Source organism: Channa argus, chromosome 16, assembly GCF_033026475.1.
Source record: "Channa argus isolate prfri chromosome 16, Channa argus male v1.0, whole genome shotgun sequence".
In the NCBI taxonomy this organism is placed as follows: Eukaryota; Metazoa; Chordata; class Actinopteri; order Anabantiformes; family Channidae; genus Channa; species Channa argus.
Genome location: NC_090212.1, coordinates 2,212,498 through 2,234,061, shown reverse-complemented (window position 1 = coordinate 2,234,061; position 21,564 = coordinate 2,212,498). Strand labels below are relative to the sequence as shown.

General features: G+C 39.2%; 1 protein-coding gene across 1 annotated transcript in view; it reads left to right on the top strand.

Annotated features, from left to right (window-relative positions):
- apoba (apolipoprotein Ba) overlaps positions 1 to 15,900 on the top strand; it is a 29,741-nt gene extending 13,841 nt beyond the window's left edge. The window contains exons 21-28 of the mRNA XM_067480332.1: positions 66 to 238; positions 315 to 490; positions 856 to 977; positions 1,142 to 1,515; positions 1,765 to 9,069; positions 9,193 to 9,304; positions 9,574 to 9,760; positions 13,315 to 15,900. Of these exons, the coding sequence (XP_067336433.1) occupies positions 66 to 238; positions 315 to 490; positions 856 to 977; positions 1,142 to 1,515; positions 1,765 to 9,069; positions 9,193 to 9,304; positions 9,574 to 9,760; positions 13,315 to 14,460 (9,595 nt within the window). The 3' untranslated portion in view covers positions 14,461 to 15,900. The remainder of the gene's footprint in view (positions 1 to 65; positions 239 to 314; positions 491 to 855; positions 978 to 1,141; positions 1,516 to 1,764; positions 9,070 to 9,192; positions 9,305 to 9,573; positions 9,761 to 13,314) is intronic.
- The last annotated feature ends 5,664 nt before the right edge of the window (positions 15,901 to 21,564 follow it).

Genomic DNA, 21,564 nt, shown 5'->3' with positions numbered 1-21,564 from the left:
TTCTGGAAATCCAAATGATTTAAAAAATAAAGTTGTACTCTAATGTGTCTTTGTTTTAAATGTAGACTTGAAGCAATGAGGGATGCCATGTTGCAAATCCAGATAGCCATTCCAGTTCTGAAAACTGATGCATCTGCCACTGTGACCCTGAGGAAGGGTGAAAACGTATTCATGGAGTTGAAAACAGACATCAAACTCCCTGAGACATCCTACCAACAGAAAGCTATACTTAAATATGGTAAGATATCAGCCATCACTCACATCCTTGACACAAAATACAAATTGAGAACAATCAATCAAATTTCTCTTTACAGATGACGATAAGTTTCAGGTGGAACTGACATCGGACCTGAATTCAGAGATTCAGAAACTGATCCCAAGTCTACAGGAGCATCACAGGCAACTGCAACAGCACATTGATAATGTCCTGGATCAGAAAGTGGCAAAGACTGATATGAAACTGCGTCACATAGTTACCAAAGGAATTGAGGTAGCATTTTTAAATTTGACACTTTATTTACTTTATCAAAGAGCTTATGTTTTCAGTCCATAAAAACAAAAACAAAAGTACTTTTATTACATACATTCTTCAGTCTTCTATTTCTATTTGGGTGTATGGGGCTGCATTGCAGCTCCCCCATCAGCGTGTCTGTGATTGTGAGTGCAAAAAAAAAAAAAAATCAAGATACAAATATCCATTGTAAACACTGTGTAATTTTAAGCTGGTACCAAATCAAAACCTTTAAAATATTCTCTGTGAGTAATTTTACAAATTTAACTGTAAACCCCCAACACAGGGGTTTTTAAGCTCATTGTTAATGGTGATATATATTTTATCTTCATGTCACCCTGAAGGCAGGTAATATATGGCTGGACAAATTGACAACGTGCTTCCCTTACCTTGCAAACCTGCGAAGAAAGAGAAGCATCTCAGATCTAACTTTGCCAGCTCTGCCTGAGAAATTGTTTCTGCAGTCGTAAGTTTAAAAATTGAGAGTTTATGAACATTGCTTTCAAACCATTTAACTTTTGTTTTGTTTTGTGACTCCCAATTCATTCATATACAGTTTGTTAATATATTTTAAGACTCAAAAATTCAAAATCGCAACAACATTTATTTTTATTTCTTCTACCCTAAAAGTGAAAGCTTGTTCCGATACCAGTTCAACAAAGATAAGTTGGCTATCTCGTTTCATCTTCCATTTGGAGGCAAAAGGTCAGAGGAACTTAACATCCCAACAACTCTGTCTATTCCCCTCATCCATTTACCAAATATAGGCCTTTATATTCCTGCCAAAAACTATTCACTGCCACCATTTGCCTTTCCACCTTCTTTGGATTTCACTGTGCCCCTTCTTGGTTTGGCTGAAGCATCCACCAAGATCAGCAGCAACTTGTACACCTGGAAAGGCTCCATCTCTGGGGGCAACAACACTCTTGATGCCCCCAGCTACATTGCACAGTGCAAGGTTATAGCTCAGTCTCCTTTCAACCTACTGTCATACAAGTTTGAAGGTAAAGAGCTTCTTAAATTGCCAATTCTTAATAGTTATGGAATGATACTGTGGGCTTATGTTAAATTTGCTATAAAAAGTGGCATGCTGGTGTGGAGTTCAACAACATCAGAGCTGATCAAACTGAGTTCCTTCTTTCTGGAAAGATGAACTATGGAAAACATAGCAAGATTAAAACCATGTGTTTAACATTCGAAATTTTTCAGTGCTGAAACTGATCCTGGTGTCATTTCTTTTTGTCTACTTTAAGGAACTGGGATGATGTCCGGAAAAGCTGATGATAATCTCAAGTATCTTCTGAATATCTCCTTCAGCCACAGCCTCATTGACACTTCCTTCAGCATCTTAGAGACATTAAGGGTGACAAACAGACTGAATGCAAAAGCCAGCTATAAGATTGAAGCCTCTAGTCCAATGGGCCTGCAAGCCTCCATCTATTACTCTGCTCAGGCAACGTCCACTCTAAATTCAGATGAAGTCTCAGGAGATGGCACTGTGGATGGACTGCTTAAAATAGCATCATTCAACACCAATGCCTCCTACTCCCACAGTTACTCTCTGCACCCACTAAACAGAGAGGGAAGAGGAGAGTCCACCCTGCATTTCAATTCACCATTCATCCAAGTTCACAACATGATCTTTGGGGTCTACGCAAACTCTGAGTTGCAAATTGTGTCCAGAACCAATGCACAGAAGAACATCCTCAAACATGTAGCAGAGATCAAGTATAAGGACGGAAAACTGACCATAAAATGCAGTGCTGCTGCCACAGCCATAGGTAAATCACTAAGTAACAACATTGAATTTGGTGTGTCCAGACATATGTCCATCCTCAGAATTGAGTCAAGTGCAGATGATGACACAAATGGCGCATACTCACTTATTACAGGATCTATGGATTCAAGTGGACTTAATCTAAACTGTGAAGGTTCCCTCACCTTTGACACTGGTCGTGGATTGCACAAAGCCTCTGTTATGATTAGCAGAAAAGGTCTGACCATAAGTGGAACTAACAGTATTCAGTGCAGCCCCGTCACAGTCGAGAATATCTTTAATGGTGCCTTAGACAACAATGGAGCATCCCTGTCCTCCAGGACCAATGCGATGGCTGAGGAGAGCAGAGGAGAGCTGAACATCGAGGGAAAAATCACACCTGCAGAAGCTTCTTTGGATAGTGTCCTTAAGTGTCATGCATATGATGCAACCACAAGAAACAACATGAACATTGTACTAACAAGAAGGGCGCTCACCTTTACTGCTAGTAGCATGGGAACAATGCAGCAGATGAGGTCAGAAAATAGCCATACACTGACCCTTACTCTGTGGACCCTATCCCTCCACTCCAAGACTAACAATTTAATCTGTAAAGATATCTTCTACAAGCAAGACACTAAGCTTGATATGAAGCCGTTTGTCGTGTCATTTGATTTGACAAATGATGTCCAGTACTATGATGTCACTTTGAACAATGAAGGCCATGTGAAGCTTGGACCAAATCGAGTGGTCCTGAGTGGAAGTATGAAGGGGGCTTACAGAGAGCAACACAACATTAACAATATCTACGAACTCACCTATGATAATATGGCTGCTAAAATGAAATACAGATTGTCTGGGGCTGTCATGGATGCCCAGCTTAGTCAAAGCTGTGAACTCGAGTTCGCTGGACTTTCCTCCAAGTCAAACTGTGAAGCACGTATAAATTCTGAACCTCTGCATTTTGAGAGCACCCTTCGTACCGTGGCACAGCCTTTCAGCCTTGCTGTTGATGCTTTTGTCAATAGTGATGGAAAAATTAATCTATACGGCAAGCACACAGGACAGCTGTACAGCAAGTGTTTGGTAAAAGCTGAGCCATTAGCCCTTGCATGGTCACATGACAGCCGGATATCAACCACACACCTACTTCAAAGTAGGGAGACTTCCATTAATTTAGACAATACATTTCATGGCCTCCTGACACCGAGTGACCAGTCTCTCACCTGGAATGTGGAATCTAAACTGAACAACTATGCTTATAATCAGAACATGAGCGCTTATCATAATCCAGTGAAGATTGGATTGGAGTTTTCAGGAGCAGTGTTAGCAGACACTTTCAGCCATTTAAGAAAAGGCAAGCGGTCACTGCCAGAAATGCAGGAATTCAGTGTAACGGGCTTCCTCAAGTATGACAAGAACAGTGACTGTCACATCATTGAGATCCCATTCATAAAAAGTTTTCCAGCTGCTTTCGAGGAACTCAAAAACTCCTTTTTAAAAGCCTTAGGATCACTTCAAGAGTTCATCAACAGTTTAGATGTTAATCAGCTAATTGCTAACTTTCGAGCAAAGTTAGATCAGCTACCAATGCGAGTAAATGATGTCATGCAGGAAATGGACTTGGAGAACAAAGTGAATTATTTCAAAGCAAAACTTGATTACATGATCAATGATCTTGCTGTAACTATGGACGACTTGGAGAGTGCAATGAACAACTTCAAAAAAAGTTTGGAGAATGCAATGATTAATATCGCCACAAAAATTGGAGACCTAATCTATACAGTCAAAGACTATGTCAAGGGAGGACAGCTTTCTGACAAGGTAACCATTGCACTTTCACAGATTAGGAACCAGCTTCAAGCGTTAGATAAGAAGCATGAAATTAAGCAATCGCTGCTCAAAGCATTTCATGCAATTGAGGACATTGTCAGACAGATTGATTTACAGAAGCTCACAGAAAGCAGTGCTGCATGGTTGCAAGAGCTAGATTCTCAATATAGAATCCTACAAAAAATCAAAGACAATCTGTCTGAACTGAAAGAGGCTATTGAAAACTTTAACATCGACATGTTTTTTCAAGTTATAAACGATTACTTTGACTCGATTGAGTTTCCCAAATATATTGATCAGCTGACATACCAAATCCCCTCTTCAGAGATAGCAAATGCAATTGACTCTATGAATGATGTTATTGTCAACTGGATTGATGAATATGAAATCCCCAACAAACTCAATGCAGTGTATTTCTATTTAAAGGACCTAATTTTAAAATACAATCTTGATGATCATTTTAAAGCATTAATGGATCAGGTAGTGATTCTCATCAAGGAATTCAAAATTAAAGAGACTGTGCAGACAATGGTAGATGCTCTGAAATCCATCAAATTTGAATTTGTTTACGATAAAATCATGCACATTTTACAGAGTATAACGAGCCAGCTCCGACCAATAGACTTTAGTAAAAGCATTGATCATATTAATAAATACATTTCTTCCGTGCTTCACTTAATGAAGGAATTTGATTACAGTGTATTTGTTGATGATACCAACAAGAAGATTGCACAACTAAGAAACTATCTCAACGAGCAGATTCAAATATATGAGATTGTGCAAAAAATTGAGGCATTCAGGGAGTTTTTGAGAGAGATCCAAAATTCCATCTTTGCATATTTAGAAGAACTGAAAAACACAAATGTGGCTGATGCCTTAAGGAAACTGAAAAATGTGATCGACACCACATTTTATATAGACATCAAGCTGAAAGTGCATGACATCCTTGAAGATGCAAGGCAACGAATCCTTGACATGGATATTAGAGATGAAATACACATATACCTTCAGAGAACAAGTGAATCATATAGTAACATCGTTGCCTACATTTCTGCCCAGTTTAACCTATTGATTGATAAGATCGGAGAAGTAACGAAGGACAACAAGATCCTCACTCAGATAAAGCAAGCTGTAGATGGAGTTCTACGTGTACTGAAGAGAACGGAGATTCAAGTTGGCTCTTTCACTGTACCTCTAACTGACCTTGTCATCCCGGCATTTACAGTCAAACTGAACAAACTGCAGGAGATCACGATCCCAGCTCAGATTTTGCTGCCAGAGTTCACCATTCTCAACTCCTACACAATTCCCTCTATTACCATAGATTTTGAGGATATTAAAGCAAGGATAGTAGCAATCATAGACAACATCAGACAATTTGAGATCCAAACCCCTGACCCTGAGAATATCTTTGGTCACCTAAAGGTTCTCTACCTACCCGATCTGCCAGATCTCACCTTGCCAGAATTAACTCTTTCAGAAATACATTTTCCATCCATCAACATCCCAAAATTAAATCTTAAGGACTTTAATATCACCATGCTTCAAATTCCGTTGATTAAATTACCAGAGGTTCCCAGTGACATTTGTATCCCCGGTTTCAGCAAACTCCATGGAGAATTTAGAGTGAACTCCCCACACTACACTCTTGTAACTACAGGGAAGATTGACAACTCAACATCCACACCACAAAACCCGCAGTTTACAGCCACCATTACTTCTCGTGCCAAATCCTCCCTTAAGCCCCTTGAATACACCTTTGAAGCCACTGCTCGGTTGGAAGCTCCCAGAATGAAGAAGTTGCTATTCACAGAAAGAGTAAAAGCTTCAAATATGGCCTTTTCAGCTGATCATGAAGGGTCCTTGAGACTCACTGGCTCTTCTGCTGAGACTTCTGCCATAACTTCTATCAAGGCCACAACCCAAATGTACACAGCAGACTTGTACAACATAATGACACTCACATTAAAGAATGGAGTCTCTGCAGGTATAGACACTAACTACAACCACAATGTGGACATCCCATTAATTAAAATTTCAAATCAGGCAGCAGTGAAACAGAATATAACAGCCACACTAGAGTCTGGCAACATTACTGTAACAGGTGAAACTGCTGGTAATGGAAAGTGGTCCATTCAAGACTATGCTGATGAAGGTACACACAAAAGCAATGTCAAATTCAACTTAAATCTTAGCACTGCCAAGTTAACTTTTGTTGGAGAAACAGACTCTAAGGCTTTGAAACTGAGGAAAACACTGACTGCAGAATCAGTCATCCTAAGCCATGTTACTGTTAAAGCAAAATGTGAAACTGAAGTTCTATCTGTCAAGAAGAGTGTTGTGCTTTTAAATGGAGAGGCACATATTGGGGACTTGAAACTTGCACTGGCGGCCTCTCATGAGGCTGAATTTAATGGAAGTGTCATTGGAACCATGTCAAACTTGTTGAAGTTCATGGCCCACCCATATGAGATTGTGCTTGATGTTAGGAATGAAGTGAACTCAAAGATTTTCCTCCCTCTGAAACTCACTGGTAAAGTAGATCTCCAGCAGGATTATGGAATCATATTAAACTCTGAAAAGCAGTGTACCTATTGGTTTGCTTTGGCAAGATTCAACCAGTACAAGATCAAACACAACTTCACAGCAGAAAACAATGATGTGGAAGTGTTCTTCTACTCATCAGCTAATGGGGAGGCTAATCTCGACTTTTTGACTGTTCCTCTTTCTATTCCATTGTTGACGATACCTCATCTTGAAATGAAAACCCCTGAGGTAAGAGACTTCTCTTTGTGGGAAGATGCTGGATTCAAAGCCCTGCTTACAACTCCTCATCAGTCATTCGACATGAACCTGAAGCTTCATTACAATAAGAATCCTGATGTACACAGTTTTGATTTACATCTTGAACCAATGTACAGTGCAATCAGTGACAATGCCAATATCATCCAGCCTCAGTTTGAACAATACAGAGATAAAGTAGTTGCACTTCTAAAATATTCATATGACCAAGCTCAGTCACAGTATATCAAACACAAAATTGATACTTCTAGCATACCTCCTAGAATCTTTACTGTGCCTGGATACAAAATACCAATACTGAATATTGAAGTTTCTGCTTTCAGGGCTGAGATGCCAGCGTTTAGCTACATTATTCCTAAGGAGTTCAGCACCCCAAGCTTCAGAGTTCCAGCTATAAGTTTCTCTGTGCCTTCTTATACCCTTGTGCTACCATCTTTGGAGATACCTGTCATACATGTTCCAGAAACCTTAAGTGAAATAAAGCTGCCTACTTTTACGCTACCAGCAGTTCAGGACAAGATTGTGATTCCAGCCATGGGTAACACAACTTTTGACTTCTCTTTTAAATCCTCTGTGATAACCTTAAGTGCTAATGGAGGCCTCTATAACCAGTCTGACATTGTTGCCCGTTTCAGTGGTTCCTCAATATCTGTGTTTGACATTTTGAATGGAAAATTAGATGGCACCACTAGTTTGACAAGGAAGAGAGGAATAAAACTTGCCAACACTGTGTTGCTTGTGCATAACAACATGGAAGCAAACCACGAATGTGCCATAAGTCTCAAAAAAAGGAGCATTGAAGCTTCTGTAGCTAACAAAGCAAAAATCAGTCTACCCTTTCTGAGCTTTGAAATGAACCAGGAACTCAGTGGAAATACCCAGACTAAGCCAAATATAGCTTCCATGAAGAAACTGAACTTCATGTTTAAAATTCCTTTGATTGAATCTGTGGGCAAAGGGAACATTGATATCAACTGGGTAATTGAAGCACTTTCTTCCTATGTGTCACTGGAGACTTCTACCCAGGGGATGTCAGATGTAACAGTGATGGGTGTCTATAACATTGCTGGAGATATAAACAATGAGGCCAGTTACTACCTTAATGCCAATGGCTTTCGATCAACTGTCAAGACTACCTTAAACTCGAACATTGACAAACAGGAGAAACAAAAACGAAGCTCAGACCATAACCTTTTCCACTTCGACTTGAATAAGAACTTGGCTGTTGATGCCTCCTTGCGGCGGATGTTGGCAACAGTTGATTACAAGAGCAGGAACAATGTTGATTTTGCATCTTTCAACACAAATGGAAGGCACATTGTTAAAGGAGAACTTGCTTTTCTTCCGCTAACAACCTTCAAGACTACACTGAACATTGATGCAAGTCAGCCAAGTAGTTTGGGTGATGCCGGAGTCATTTATAACATCAACCTTGCCATAAGCCCAGAGAAGCAGTCCTTTGCATGCAATAGTAAAAAACAGCTGTCATCTCTTATCCATGCTTGTGATTTACTTTTGTCCAATGATGAATCTGAGGTACACATGAATTTGACTTGCTCAATGGAAGGTCACTTAGTGTTTTTGAAGTCCGTTAAGCTTCCTGTTTATCAGAAGACTCTCTGGGATGTGCTCAAGTTTGATCAGGTCACAAACATGGAAAACCTACAATTCCTTAACATCACTTTAAGCACTTTATACACAAAGGCCACGGATGGCCAGGTGTATGAAATACCATTTAAACTATTTGAATATGGCATCACCTTTAGCATCCCTGAAATTCGCATTGCAGTGCCTCCTTGGGTAGAAAGAATTTCACACTCCTTGAAGAATATTGATATGCGATTTGACCCCAATGTGCCTGATCATCTCACTCACATTGGAGAACACACCATCGGCCTCAATGAACTCACAGGCCAGATTTTAAACTTTGAAGTTCCAGCCATTTTCATTCCAGAGCAAAAAATTCAAATCCCTGAAATTGCCCTACATCTGCCATCAAGTGTGTTCATCCCAGCTTTTGGTGCCCTGAGTACCACTCTGATGCTTTCCTCCACCATTTACAATATGTCAACAATTGCCAACCTGGAGAAACAGAACTCGAGCCTTATAACATTTCTGAATTCCAGCAGTAGTTCTACCCTGACCTTCTTGGAGTATGACCTCTCTGGTAAGACTGGCCCTACTTTACTTGATTTAAGATAATAGAAGATATAAGATATATAATAGCAATTATAGAAATTTTGCAAAATGAAAACTTATATTATTTCACTTTACCTATGTCTCCCCCAAGCTAGTGCAACTCTTGGATTTGATAATGGAGTAATTAGTCTAACTGGAGAGAGCAAATTGATTCACAATGATATAACTGTCGCCTTGCAACATGTTTTGGCACAAAACTTGAGGTGAGTTTGAAGTAGATTGAAAATCTCGATGCATTTGCTTTATTTAATTTCCACTAGTGAAAAAAATCAATAAATATACGCATGAAAACCTCATAATTTTGACAAGATCATCAAAAATTGACTTGATTTTCTAAAGAAAGATGGTTTGGTCTTACCTTAAAATATATCACTTGTTTTCCCAGGATGAAGTGCCAAAGGTTTCACTAATAGACAAACATTTGATAATACTGCACCAACTCTAACAAGCATTTGTTTTTGTTTTTTTAAAGAGATGCTCGTCATACTCTCAATATTGACCTCACCAGCCGAACATTTGCTGATGTGAGCTTCAACTTTGCTTCCCGGAAAGATGGCCTCACTGCATTCATGTCTTCTCCATCCTTTGGTTTCCTTGGATTACATTTTCAGCAAAGGTCTCCATCGCAGCTGTATGGAAAAGTGTTCAGTCGCTACCTGGTAGGACTGTTTTACAAGCCTATGGTCATTAACTGTTAAATAAACTGATTGGCTGTTGTTCTACAGTGTATATAGAAAGGATTTCCACCCCTTGAAAGCTTATTTATTATTATTTTTGTAACTACATTGAATTATTTTTAAATATGTTTTGTTTTTTAATTTAGAAAGAAAGATTCTTTCATGTGTCAAAGTGGAAATAGATCTCAACAAAAACATCTAAATATAATCAAAAATTTGAAACAGAAAATAAGTAATTAAAGATTCATCCCCAGTAAAGTAACTCACCTACTGTAAATCATCACTGGTGCAACCAACTGGTTTTAGAAGAGACACAATTGTCACCTTAGAGCTGCAGGTGTGTTTATATTTCAATATCTCCTCCCTCTGAGATCTGATAATTTGATTACTTTTTTAACTTTATATTTGAATTTTAATCTTTTTCTATGTTTATATGCCATGTTCTTACACACAATTTCCTGCTCCGCTGCAATCTCTCTTTGGGGATTAATAAAATATTTCTGATTCTGATTCAAAGGATTGTAGTATAAATAAGTATAAATAAACCTATATCTGGACAGTCCAGTTACTGGTGAATCAATATCCTGGCCAAAACATACACCACGAAGACAAAGGAACCCACCAGTCAACTCTGTGAAAAGGAGGCGTCGGATGGCTACAAGATCTATCTTCTTCTTTTCCTTTCAGCTGTTCCCTTTCAGGAGTCGCCACAGCGAATCATGTGCCTCCATCTAACCCTGTCCTCTGCATCCTCTTCTCTCACACCGACTAACTGCATGTCCTCCCTCACTACATCCATAAATCTCCACTTTGATCTTCCTCTAGACCTCCTGCCTGACAGTTCCAACCTCAGCATCCTTCTTCCAATATATTCACAGTTTCTCCTCTGAACATGTCCAAACCACCTCAATCTGTCCTCTCTGACTTTATCTCCAACACATCTAACATGAGCTGTCCCTCTGATGTCCTCATTCCTGATCCTGTCCATCCTCATCCCCTTCCAAAGAGAACCTCAACATCTTAAGCTCTGCTACCTCCAGCTCTGCCTCATGTCTTTTCTTCAGTGCCACTGTCTCTAAGCCGAACAACATCTCTGGTCTCACCACCATCTTGAACACCTTTTTTTTCATTCTCTAACCTCATCTGTCAGTCTGTCCATCACCAGAGCAAACAAGAAGGGGCTCAGAGCTGATCCTTGATGCAGACCCACCTCCACCTTGAACTCCTCTGTCACACCTACAGCACACCTCACCACTGTCTTACAGCTCTCATACATGTCCTGCACCACTCTAACATACTTCTCTGCCACTCCAGACGTCCTCATACAATACCACAGCTCCTCTCTCGGCACCCTGTCATACGCTTTTTCTAAATCTACGAAGACACAATGCAACTCCCTATGACCCTCTCTGTACTTCTCCATCAGCGTCCTCAAAGCAAATACTGCATCTGTTGTACTCTTTCTAGGCATGAAACCATATTGCTGCTCACAAATGTTCACCTCTGCCCTTAGCCGAGCTTCCACTACTCTTTCCCACAACTTCATTGTGTGACTCATCAGCTTTATTCCTCTGTAGTTGCCACAGCTCTGCACATCTCCCTTGTTCTTAAAAATTGGTACCAGTACACTTCTCCTCCAGTCCTCAGCATCCTCTCACTCTCCAAGATCTTGTTAAACAAACTAGTCAGAAACTCTACTGCCACCTCTCCTAGACACTTCCATACCTCCACAGGTTTGTCATCAGAACCAACTGCCTTTCCACTCTTCATCCTCTTCAACGTCCTGCTCACTTCACACAATCTTTGCTACTTCCTGCTCCACAACAGTCACCTCTTCTACTCTTCGTTCCCTTTCATTTTCCTCATTCATCAACTCTTCAAAGTTCTCCTTCCATCTTCCCATCACACTCCTGGCACCTGTCAATACATTTCCATCCTCATCTTTAATCACACTAACCTACTGCACATCTTTCCCATCTCTATCTCTTTGTCTCACCAACCTGTACAAATCCATCTCTCCCTATTTAGTGTCCAACCTGGAATACAAGTCCTCATATGCTCTTTGTTTGGCCTTTGCCACCTCTACCTTCACCTTACGCTGCATCTCCCTGTACTCCTGTCTACTCTCTTCAGTCCTCTCAGTGTCCAACTTTTTCTTAGCTAACCTCTTTTCCTGTATACACTCCTGAACTTCCTCGTTCCACCACCAATTTCTCCTTCTCTTCTAACTCACATCCAACCTGTGGGGCATAACCACTCACAACATTGAACATCACACCTTCAATTTCCAGCTTCAGACTCATCAACCTGTCTGATACTCTTTTCAACTCTAGAACATTCCTCACAAACTCCTCTTTCAGAATAACTCCTACTCCATTTCTCTTCCTATCTGACCCATGGTAGAACAACTTGAACCCTGCTCCTAAGCTTCTAGCCTTGCTACCTCTCCACCTGGTCTCCTGGAAACACAGTATGTCCACCATCCTTCTCTGGATCATGTCAACCAACTCTCCAGCCTTCACTGTCATAGTCCCAACATTCAAAGTCCCTACTGTCAGTCCTACATGTCTACATGTCTGTCCAGTAAACTACAGTAAGTCCATCATTAGGAAATGGAATAATTGTGGCGCATGTGTGAATTTGGCCAGATCGGCTCTCCTTTAAAACTGAGACTGTACATACCTAATAGCTACATGTTGTCCAGGTGGTTCTCGACTTTGTCAAAAGGTGTGTGAAATCAAGTGGGAATACACTAAGATTTGATAGTAGCCAAAGTAAGCTTTTTGACATTAGACTAAATTCAATGATTGTTAAAGAACCTGGGCTACAGCTGTATGTTCAGTCTCCCACATTGTAGCTGCTGAAACCTCCGAGGAGTCACACGTGTGTTGGTGGTCTACCTCACTAGTCTCCTTCTTGCACTCCTATTGAATTACTTATTGAGGACGATGTATTCTAGGCAGATTTACACATGTGCCACATTCTTTCCATTTTGTAGGAATGAATTTACTGTACTTTAAAATATTTAAACACTAGGAAATGGTGTTGTATCTCTCTTCTGGCTTTTCACTGATTCACTGACTTGATTGGAGTTTTCTTTTGTCTTCATGGTGTAGATTTGACCAGGATTTACCATTAACTTAACCTTCCAAATACAGTTGCATTTACACCAAAATCCTGTAAACACATTCACCACACTGATCTCCATTTAACTAACTGTATGACTTTGAAACCGGCTGGCTGAACCAGTGATGATTCAAGTGAGTTACAATATAGGGGGTTAATCTTTATGCAATCACTTACTGTATTTTCACTTTCTCATTATTATAAGATTTGTTTGTAGAAATCTGTTATCACTTGACATGAAAGAGTAAATTTTGTATTTTTCTCAAAAAGCTAAACTAAATTGGCTATGATTAAATGTTGTGTTAAAGATGAAAACTTCCAAAGGTACATTTTTTTCTATATCTACTGTGAGTAGTGCAACTTGACCTGCTTAAATGATAATTCTCCTTTATCTCTCACCTTTCCTTCAGTCTGCTCCTAACAAGGATATTGACGTATTCACTGCCAAAGCCACAATAAGCAATTCTCACAATTTAAGCTTACATTTGTCATGGAATTTGGATTTTTTCCATGATGTGACTGAAGGGACCAAGGACAGGATTCCTGCTATGGTGGATGCAAGCCTCAAGTTCATTAACAAGTATCACACAGCCCATTTTGGCTTTGATCTCAACCGTGGTAGCATGAAGCTTAAAAATACAATTTCCAGTGGCATAGACAGAGCCTATGATGAGGTTATCATGTCTTTGAAAACACTGCCGAAATTAATCAAACACCTTACTGGTCAAATAAAAGAAGTGTATAGCAAGGTTTCTGACAGTCTTATGTCCATGAGTGTGCAGGATGTTGTAGATAAGTTGGCTTACAAGGCTAGAGAAGTCCTGAAACCCATTAAAGACAAGATATCTGTCTTGCTAGATAAGATCACACAGTTTCTGAGTGATACAAGCTTTACTGTACCTGGATCTGAGGGGAAGCTCTCAAGCTTAGAGATGATTCAGCTAACGCTTTGGTCAACATCATCAGCCATTGAGAAGGCAATCCAAGGGTTTGTCAACTTCATGGAGAAGATTTCCAATTACATCAGTGGAACTGAGTTTTCCATACCTGGAACTGATGTTGCTATTAATGGAAAAAAGTTTTTGGATAAACTGACATTTCATACAACATCTGTATATAATCAACTAAGAGATTCACTGCGCAAAGGGTTTGAATTGCTCCACAAGGCAGTAAATGACTACTTTAACGTGATTTATGCAAAAAGTGAGAAATTCATCACCTTCCTAAAAGATGAAAATGTTAAAGTTGCTTCTCAGGCTGATGTCATCTATGCAGAGATTCTACAGACTTCAAAGCAACTAACTGAGGAGGCAAAGAAATACATGACTGAATATAAAGAACTTACCAAACTAAAGATTCACAAAGCCTACATTGCTGTAGGCAAGGAGCATGTAACCACCAATGCCAAAGACACTGTCAGTTTTTTGCAGTCACATCTTTATCAAGGACTTAATGAAACTGTAGAACTAATGAAAAAGACCTCCCAGGCCACAGTGCCATATATTAGAGTGAGCAATAACAAGATAGATGTTGAAATTCCTTTACCTTTCCACTGAAAGCCTTTCAGTGAATGGCCAATAGAGCCCAGCTAGTGAATCATGCATCTTGTGAAAAAGCGGGGTCATTATGGCTGATTACATTTTATACCTCTGTTTGAAAAAAATAGTTTTTGCTGAATGCCAATAAAAATAGACATTAGATATTTACAGTACCACATGAAACACTGTACAGTGTAGGGCAGACTGGGGGATGATAGTAACACTTTTCTTTGATCAGTGGGTTAATGGCTCTTTGTGCTACGTCTGTAAAACTTTGATGCATGGATTGTGTGGTTACAACCTACCCCAACACTGGGTTGTGTTGTACTGTAACACCAACTGATGATACATATAAAAGTATATATAAGATATAAACTCATTTGTAAAATCTGATCCACATATCCAATTTATTCAAGAACTTTTGAAAAACACTTATTTTTAAAAATACTTTAAATTTATCACAAAGCTTGTGTGTATGTGTGTGAACCTATTCCTGAATATGCATGCGTTATGTAAGGGTTCAGTCACTGTCAGAGTTGTAGCAAACGTAGTGCACTGCCTGCGGTGTGCAGGCTTTGTGGGTGCACACTTGACTTGCACTTTTAGTTGTAGCATTTCAAATAAATCTTACAACTTTCCAGACCCCAAAACATCCATTACAAAACTAATAGTTTTAGTATGTGAGCTTGAATATTAAGTATCAAGTCAAACTAGAAGAACTGCAACTTAGGGTTAGGTGGGTCAAAACCTCTTATCTATATTCTGGGAATGCTAGGAAGAAAATAACGCTGATGAAAATGTTTCTTACCTAAAAATGCAAATAGTTTTTGTGCAGTGTCAATTCCCATAAAGTTTATTTAAACAAGATGGCTGTATACTTAGTGTTGATAAAAAAGAGAAATTTGAATTTACTTGATTTCACTATGAAATGTGAACTAAAGGAGGGGAATGAATAGTATAGAGCCATTGATGTCCGTTTTCTGTTCTTTAGCAATATTTCCAGCAGTCTGTACACTGCATTGTACATCCGTTGGTTTTGCCATAACATGTAAAATAACGTTACTCCAATAATGTGAAAATAGGCTCACTCCCATTCAGAACTTTTATTTTGAAAGCCGCCATGTGGGGAATTGGACAATGGAACTGCTTATATGTCAAGACATGTCAAAGTGAGCAAAATGTCTGACATGCGAGAAACCGACTGATATTGAAAGCAGAATCACAGTTCGATGCACACGGAGAAATTTAACCAGGTTATAAAATCCGTCGTGCTCGACTAAATTGGGGCTAAAATCAGGCCAAATCCATGCAGACACTGTCTGTGTCTGCATGGTTTAACCTGGTGCTACATTTTGTTTTGGCCAGATTCCTTTCAACTTGCTCCAGCTTGACCTGCCAGTGTCTAACCTGGAAGTTATTGTTTGATGGATGTTGTTTAAATAAATATAATATAAAATACTATTTTGTACTGTTATTTATATATATACTATACTGTTTCTCATACTGTATCCATTTCATTATTTACTGTATAAAAAAAAAACTATTAGAGGAAAAGATACATCATTTAATTACTCCTTCATTACTCATGCAGTTACTTGTCTTCAGTGTTTTTAAAAGGAGTCTTGGCTCAAACTGTAGTTATAAATTCATTCAGATGCAAGGTGCATTATCCTTTAAATAATGACAGAAATCCTAAGGTTCTACTTGATAAATACCCTACATAGATGGGAGATAACATGTGTGCTGGGGTGGTTAATGCAGCCCCAGCCTCAGGTTGCTGCTGAACTTGGTGTTTTTGTTTTCTTTTTCGTTTGTGTCTGAGCATGTTTGATGTCCTTCTAAACTCTCCTAATATTCATCATAGACATTTTTTTAAAACCACAGTATCTATGGTCTTTTTAATGCAACCACAAGGGGGCACAAGCCAGTTTCTTCTTGTGCCAGTCCCAAGTCTGGATAAATGCACAGGGTTGTGTCAGGAAGGGCATTCAACTTAAAACACATGCCAAATTAAACATGCGAATCACACCAAATCTGACTTCCATACCGGATCGGTCATGATGCAGAGAAGGAAGGTGGACATACTGTGTGTCCAGGACACCAGGTGGAAAGGTAGCAAGGCTAGAAGCTTAGGAGCAGGGTTCAAGTTGTTCTACCATGGGTCAGATAGGAAGAGAAATGGAGTAGGAGTTATACTGAAAGAGGAGTTTGTGAGGAACGTTCTAGAGGTGAAAAGAGTATCAGACAGGTTGATGAGTCTGAAGCTGGAAGTTGAAGGGGTGATGTTCAGTGTTGTTAGTGGTTATGCCCCACAGGTAGGATGTGAGGCAAAAGAGAAGGAGAGTGAGTTAGATGAAGTGATGAAGAGCATCCCCAGAGGTGAGAGAGTGGTGATTGGTGCAGATTTCAATGGGCATGTAGGTGAAGGGAACAGAGGTGATGAGAATGTGATAGGCAGATTTGGTGTTCAGGACAGGAACACAGAAGGACAGATGGTGGTAGACTTTGCAAAGAGGATGGAAATGGCTGTAGTGAACACTTTCTTCCAGAAGAGGCAGGAACTTAGGGTGACGTATAAGAGCGGAGGTAGAAGCACTCAGGTGGACGACATCTTGTGTAGACGCTGTAATCTGAAAGAGATCAGTGACTGTAAAGTATTGGTAGGGGAGAGTGTAGCCAGACAACACAGGATGGTGATGTGTAGATTTATGGAAGTTTCTAGGAGAGGTGGCAGTAGAGTTTCTGACTAGTTTGTTTAACAAGATCTTGGAGAGTGAGAGGATGCTGAGGACTGGAGGAAAAGTGTACTGGTGCCAATTTTTAAGAACAAGGGAGATGATCAGAGCTGTGGCAACTACAGAGGAATAAAGCTGATGAGCCACACAATGAAGTTGTGGGAAAGAGTAGTGGAAGCTCGGCTAAGGGCAGAGGTGAACATTTGTGAGCAGCAATATGGTTTCATGCCTAGAAAGAGAACAACAGATGCAGTATTTGCTTTGAGGATGCTGATGGAGAAGTACAGAGAAGGTCATAGGGAGTTGCATTGTGTCTTCGTAGATTTAGAAAAAGCGTATGACAGGGTGCCGAGAGAGGAGCTGTGGTATTGTATGAGGACGTCTGGAGTGGCAGAGAAGTATGTTAGAGTGGTGCAGGACATGTATGAGAGCTGTAAGACAGTGGTGAGGTGCTGTAGGTGTGACAGAGGAGTTCAAGGTGGAGGTGGGTCTGCATCAAGGATCAGCTCTGAGCCCCTTCTTGTTTGCTCTGGTGATGGACAGACTGACAGTGAGGTTACAGGGAGCAGTTAGTTGGTGTGAGAGAAGAGGATGTAGAGGACAGGGTTAGATGGAGGCAAATATTCCCTGTGATGACCCCTGAAAGGGAACGGCTGAAAGGGAAAGAAGAAATATCTATGGTCTTTTTCATATGCAAAAACACATTCTAAACTGGGTCTATAAGATATAACTACAAAAGCCAAGTTCCAAGGAAATTAAATGGGAGAGCTATTAAACTGATCGGTTGACACTGATGACTCAGAAGCTGCCAAGAGTTCACACGTTTGCACATTTAAAGCTGCAAAAGTAGAGCCACACAGGATAACTGTGAAAGGGTGTAGAAGATGATGAGAGATAAATATGTAAGAAAAGGAGAAAGACAGAAGAAGTTTAAATAACAAAAACCGGAAGAAGTTAATAAGTCAGAAGCCGACATTAAAAAATAATACATTTTACGAGGAGTTGATATTATAAAGGTAGAGTTCACCACAATCTATTTTTACCATGTAACTGCTAAAAATGTAAAACAAAAACAAAAACAAAATGCCAACAAATAAAGAAAAAAGAAAAAAGAAATCTCCTTTTAGCATGCAAATGCTGGAAATTGAAAAAAGCAACAAAATGCTAAAAAATAAAGAAAAAAGAGGATAACATAAGCGTGAGAGCTGTGTTGCACAGCTCTCACCCTAATTACATGTATTACAGTACAGCATGACGTCTACCAGCACACAATAACAGGATTCACAGAAAGAGAACTGCCTCTCAAATAGCTGTGGTGCTGAATGCACATTCACACCTTTAATCAATAAAACCTCAGTGCTTGCACAACTACATGATTGGAAAAAAGCCAGTGTGATCATTTAACCTCTTTCTGAACTCCTGTGATGACACCATGATATTTTACACACCGCAGCACTGTAAAAAACATAATGACAAGTATCTGAATCTACTCAGTGGTCGCAGTTAGGAATGTGTCTTTTGAAATCTAATAGTAATATGATCTTTTTGCAGCTTATCTGTATTTTAGCATGATGAGAGTGTGAGTGAACGGGGAAATTACACTTGGTTGAAAAAGGTGTTATTACATGCCACCTAGTTTTACCACATGCGGTATCATCATGAATCACCTGGAAAATAAACAATGTATTTTTATAAACCAAACTGCAGATTTATGCTCTATGTGCTTGTCAGGTGGACAGTCATCCCTGTTGTTCTGGTAAAGCCCTGATAAAACAATAGACATATTGTACAGTGTGTGTAGAAAAACAATGGTGAATGGATTTGTAGAGAATTCAACTAGCAATAGTAAATTACAATGATGAGAAATTAACTACAAAATATCAAAATGTCTATATCTATTGTTTCAGCTGCCAATCCATGTCCATCATGGTCACATCCTATTTATGCCCCCCATCTCCTGGTTATTCTGCTTGATCCACAGTTTATGTTTGACCTGATATCTGATTCTGTCTCTTTACTTCTGTCACAGTAAAGTTCTGGCAAATGTTTGATATTTTATTCTAAATTTGTTTTAAATCAAATCACTCAACTATGAACAACAATGTATTTTTTATGTTATTATCACTCATACAAGGACAGATAAGTGGATTGTTACAGTATGTTAGCTGCTCTAGGCTGGTGGGGCTGATTGTTCATCAATATTTTATATTATAATCATTTAAGGGTTTGTGCTGCAATCTACATAAATATTAATTCATTGCTGAGTAAAAATTGTCCAGACAATTTCAACACTTTTGCCAGAAGTCAACCTGTTTCAAGACTTTTTTAATTATGAGAGTGCTGAATAAAGATGCTTTGGACACCAGAAAATTATATTCTTAAATTTATTCTAGAAAAAAAAAAAAGGGCAGATCTCTATTCAGAAGTTTAAAGGATCTTGCACATGGGCAGAGTTTTGTTTGCAGTGTTCTATAAAAGGACTATAGTCTGAAATGTAGTGAAGTATAAAGCACAACATGGAAATAATAAAAGTACTGTAGTTGAGGAAATTAACTTTTTTACCTCTCACCTCCCTGAAATGGACCTGGAGTGAAGTGGCATTCATCATCTGATTCCTCGGGGCACTGTTGACAATGAAGTGGTCAACAGCATGGGATGTGGCCAAAGGGCGTCCACTTCTATGCCTTTCTGTGACTCGTCCAGTCTCTCTCTGTCTTTGTTGAAAGCTGCTGATGACACTTTGTGACACTCTAAGCTCAGTTGCAACCTCCCTCTAAAAACATCCAGTTTGAAGCCTCGCAACAGCCAGGAACTGTTGATCAATTGTTAGGAGTCGTAAGTTCACCTGTAAAGATTGTAGTGCAATTTAAGTGCATTCTGAAATTTCACCCAAAGGTCAAATATCCCAAACTCTTTGTGAGTAATGTAAGTCTGATTTTAAATAGCAGCATGAACAGTTTTCATAATAATATAATTCATATGATACACGTTTTCTTATTATAAGTGGGGACACCTTTTTGTCGGTGTAAGGAGTAAAATTATAATTAAACACAAACAATTGTTAAATCTATAAATTAAGGGCAAACAATGAAACGATTACATTGATCCAGCAGATGAAACAGACATGACCTTTGTAAAAAAAACTGTAATGGGAGTTATGATCAACTGTAAGACGTGCTTCTTTCCTGGTATTCCTGACAACGGGCTTGTGGTTTGGAGCCACAGATGAGCTGGGGCAGGCACAAAAATGAAATACTGATATAGAGAATGAGAAAATATTGTAAATAAGTATGACTTTTAAAGCTGAGAAATGAGATAGCTGATAAGCACTTACCTCCCAATTAACTATGCCGATTTCACTGTTGTAAAAAAAAACTTTGTTGTTTTTCTACACTGTACTTCCATCATTAATCACAAAGGTCACAGGTGTGCTCAGCCCTGCCCTGGGGCAGTGTCCTATTAGTCAAAATGCCATGTTTTTATTTCCCTCCCTGTAATCCTTGGTGAAGAGCCTTGTCTGTCTTTGTCACTGCATTTGCACCTGCAGATGTTCACCAGCTGGTCTGAGTTTCACTTTTCAAATCCAACAGAAACCAGTCTCTTCTCTAAAGTGCACTATTATTCTATTAAAGGTCAGTAAAGTGGGTCCTATGAGTAGATCCTGTGAGACTAATGCCCCAGACACCTGCAGATGTTGTCATATATGTGTACAGACTTCCAACTTTTCTAACTTTTAATTTTGTATCTGACTGGGGTTTTCTTGCATAGGTCTAATGAGAAATGTGGTGTTGCATTTACACGCATCACAAACCTGTTGGTACATTACTTATTATTTTTGTTCAGCGTGCACATTCATTTTCTATTTACAGGCTTTTGCATGGCATAACATTAAGGACCGCTCAAATTTTGGGAGACAATACAATGCATGTGCATAATGTCCTCATTAATATGTATTTGGAAATAGCAGTAACATACCAGACACTGTCACACAATAACATGTGGTGTTATTGTTCATATTATAAGCTATTTCATGGTATTTGGTTTTATTTGTTTTCTTCTGTGGTATCTGAAACAGTTAATTAACTGTTAGTAAATAACTAATAGTGGCCGGTGGAGTCATGCTTGAGTGCATTGTATTAGGGGGCAGTTTTTGGCCCCTCGTTCTTTTAAAATGTGTTGGCCAAAACATTAGAACCACCATTTACATATATTATACAATGCACTTCAGTACGACTCTACCACCCACTATCATCTCGGTATTAAAAACATAGTAGAATTATCTCCATCCTGTTTTATCCTAACCAAAAAAAGATTTTAAGGTTATAAAAGTTGAATTAATGCCATTGTACTTCCTTTCTTCCTACTTAACTAAACCGCAGGAGCTGTT